The sequence below is a fragment of the Chanodichthys erythropterus genome, chromosome 9 (genome assembly GCF_024489055.1).
Source record: "Chanodichthys erythropterus isolate Z2021 chromosome 9, ASM2448905v1, whole genome shotgun sequence".
Classification (NCBI taxonomy): Eukaryota; Metazoa; Chordata; class Actinopteri; order Cypriniformes; family Xenocyprididae; genus Chanodichthys; species Chanodichthys erythropterus.
In genome coordinates, this window is record NC_090229.1 from 3,662,231 (window position 1) to 3,666,114 (window position 3,884).

At 36.4% G+C, this 3,884-nt stretch overlaps 1 protein-coding gene across 1 annotated transcript in view; it reads left to right on the forward strand.

The window, feature by feature from the left end:
- Nucleotides 1–2,426, forward strand: part of LOC137026190 (rasGAP-activating-like protein 1) — a 46,598-nt gene extending 44,172 nt beyond the window's left edge. Inside the window, exon 21 of the mRNA XM_067393448.1 lies at nt 1–2,426. This exon is cut by the window's left edge and continues 110 nt beyond it. Within this exon, the coding sequence (XP_067249549.1) occupies nt 1–39 (39 nt within the window). The 3' untranslated portion in view covers nt 40–2,426.
- The last annotated feature ends 1,458 nt before the right edge of the window (nt 2,427–3,884 follow it).

Genomic DNA, 3,884 nt, shown 5'->3' on the forward strand with positions numbered 1-3,884 from the left:
GAGAGCGGAGCGTTCATCCTGACCTCACAGAGAACATGATGAACGAGGATCTGAACTCGAACTGAACCTTCTGATTATGCAACGCTTCTGACAAACTCCAGTTACTGATGAATGTCTGTGAAACATTTTTATGTATTTGAACTTTCAAGTGTTTTTAATCTCGCTGGATTTTTACTCAGACGTTCGACTGTAGCTTCTGAAATCAGTCTGCATGGCATTACACTTATTAACACACACTCACACACACTCACTCAAACACACTCTAACAGACACACACACTCACACACACTCACACACACTCACACTCACTCAAACACACTCTAACAGACACACACACTCACACTCACACTCACTCAAACACACTCTAACAGACACACACACTCACACACACTCACACACTCACACTCACACTCACACACACTCACACACACACACTCACTTACACACACACACTAATTCACAAACACAGACACTCATACACACACTCATGCACACTCTCACACAAAACAAACACTCTCTCACACACACTAACAAACACACATTCACTCACACACACAGAGATTCACAAACACTCTCACACACATTCACAGACACACAAACACACACAACACACTCTCTCACAGACACTCATACACTCTCATTGATACACACACACACTAATTCACAAACAAACACACTCACACAGACACACACACTCACACACACTCACTCAAACACTCTAACAGACACACACACTCACAATAACACACTCTAACAGACACACACTCATACACACTCACACTAACACACTCTAACAGACACACACTCACACACACTCACACTCACTCAAACACACTCTAACAGACACACACACTCACACACACTCACAATAACACACTCTAACAGACACACACACTCACTCAAACACACTCTAACAGACACACACACTCACACACACTCACTCAAACACACTCTAACAGACACACACACTCACACACTCACAATAACACACTCTAACAGACACACACTCACACACACTCACACTAACACACTCTAACAGACACACACACACACTCACACACACTCACACTAACAAACAAACACTCTCTCACACAGACGCAACATAAACACACACACACAGACAAATACTCACACAACACAAACACACACTCGTACACACTCTTTCACAGATGCACTCACACACACAAAACACACACGCATACACTCACTTACACACACACCAACACACTCTCTCACACATACTCTGACAAACACTCACTAACGCAACACACACACACGCACAAACGACACACACTCAGTTACACACACACACAACAACAAACACACACTCTCTCACACAGACGCACACACACACGCAACACAAACATACTCACGCACACACACTCACACAGATGAACACTCTCACACAACACAAACACACACTTCACACACACAGACGCACTCACACACACCAACAAACAAACACACACACACACAAAACACACTGACAAACAAACACAACACACACTCACATGCAAACACACACACACTCACTCACAAACACACACTAATTCACAAACACACACTCATACACACACACTCATGCACACACTCTCACTCTTTCTGGCTTTTCTTCCATGCAGGTGAACTAGTTCTCGACCAAATGAACTTGATTAATATTGTAATTGTAATATTTTTATATTTGCACACAAAGGATCCATATATCTTGTAATGAACATTAATTGTTTTATGTTTAAAGTGAATTTAAACATCCAGCCATGTTCTAGATTTGCCATTGCTGTGGACACAACCAGGTTACCCTGAATCCAGGTTAGGTGTAAAACTGAAACGGGGGCAGCCAATCAGACGCTTGACATCCAGTTGTGCTCTCTGTCATCCACTGCAAAAAATCTCTTTCTTCCTCAGTGTTTCTGTCCAGTTTGTGCTTAAAACAATAAAAAAATAGACTTAATTCAATAGGAAAACAAGATTATTTTTCTGACCCCATTGAAAGATTTTTTTTCTGTTTTAAGTATACATTTAATTAATTCTTCAGTCATTTTTCTTCTTCAGTAAATGTATCTTGATTTAAGATTGTTTAGATATTTGTGCTGGAAAACACTGAGGGAAAACATTGTTTTTTGCAGTGTGGAGTGTTTGTTTTTGGTTTAGATGTTTCTGGATCAGTTCTCTGGGTGGTAGTTGGTTCATTTAGGCCAATTCTGGTGGTTTTATTTATTTGTCAAAAAAAATACGACCTGGTTTTCCGAATAATCTTGGCTTTTTAAAGAGGCTTTTCATTGTGCCAAACAGTGTTTTGGGTTGTGTGAGCATGTGCGTGCAGGAAAACAGCTGAAAATAGTTGATTTGTTTTGTTTTTTGGCCAAATATACATTTAAAAGATTTGTTTTCTTGTGCAGTAATTTGATTTTGTTGGTTTATTTGGACGGAGAGCATTTGTTGTTGACTATAAAACCCATTTACACAAAACTGTGAAACTCTTTCTTTCTCTCAAACACACAATCCAGTCTGACCTCCAAAAATTCATACAGCGTTAGGTTAATGATTACATAAAGTTGACATTTAACGTAAGTCAATTTTGATTTGAAAGGAAATATTATTGCCTGCTAATATTTTGCTGAGAATGAAAAATTAAAGTTTTAAAAATTAGTAAAAAATTTTTTTAAAAATAAAGCAAAAATCAGCTGTGAATTTATATATATATATATATATATATATATATATATATATATATATATATATATAATTTTTTTAATATACACTACCATTCAAAAATTTGGGGTCATTTTTATGGGGTCATTTTTCACAGCCTACCTGAAAGCCTCATTAATATGCAACAATATTAGAGGTTCTTTATGCAATTCTTTTGTCTTCTCAGATGTAAATGGCCCATTATTCATGATGATTCACGCCTCCATGCATACTGTGTTTCTTGACAAAAAGTGTCTTACAAAAACTAAATCAATATGTTGTTTTATATGAAGGAGTAGGCATTATAATTTTTACATAATTTTGAAGCAAAAACTCTAGCCTACAACCTCCAATACCCAAAAGTCTTGTGAACACAGATTTAATTTATATTTTTGGCCTTATTTCAGTGACTTAAGTTTTTTGTTTTTCAATAACCATGCATAAATGTTATTCCTTCAAAAACACAAACATGTACATACATGTTCCTCACATATTATTGTAGCCTAGTTTGTGCTGAATACAGTGTAATGACACTTTTTCCATTAATATGTTTATGAACAACTGAAAAAAGCACAAATGTCAGGGCCTTTCAAAACTTCTCCAGGGTCCCAAATCAGCCTCAGACTCCAGAGGGTTAAAGAAGTCTTCTGCTCACCAAGGCTGCATTTATTTGATCAAAAATACAGAAAAAATTGTTAAATATTATTACAATTTAAAATATCCGTTTTCTATGTGAATATATATTAAAGTGTAATTTATATCCTGTGATCAAAGCTGAATTTTCAGCATTATTACTGATGATACATTTTATTTCTCAGGATTCTTTGATGAATAGAAAGTTCTAAAGAACATCATTTATTTGAAATAGAATCTTTTGTAAAATTATAAATGTTGTTACTGTCACTTTTGACCAATTTATTCTTACAGATCCTAGTTTTAGTTCTGTTCATAATGATAATGTCTGTACATTACCATGGCTTCAGGTCAATTTTCACTCGTCACCTCGGCTCTATTTTCAGCTTCGGAGCAAATAACTGCTGACAAAACAGGAGAAATAAAGAGGCACTTAAAGTAAAAGTCCAATGCATCAGCCGCTCAGAGCTTATCACCATTAATAACGCTGCCAATAACAATACATCTGAGACAAAAGAGAAGAAAAGAAAGAAAGGAACAAGTCAAATCAATCTCCCTTT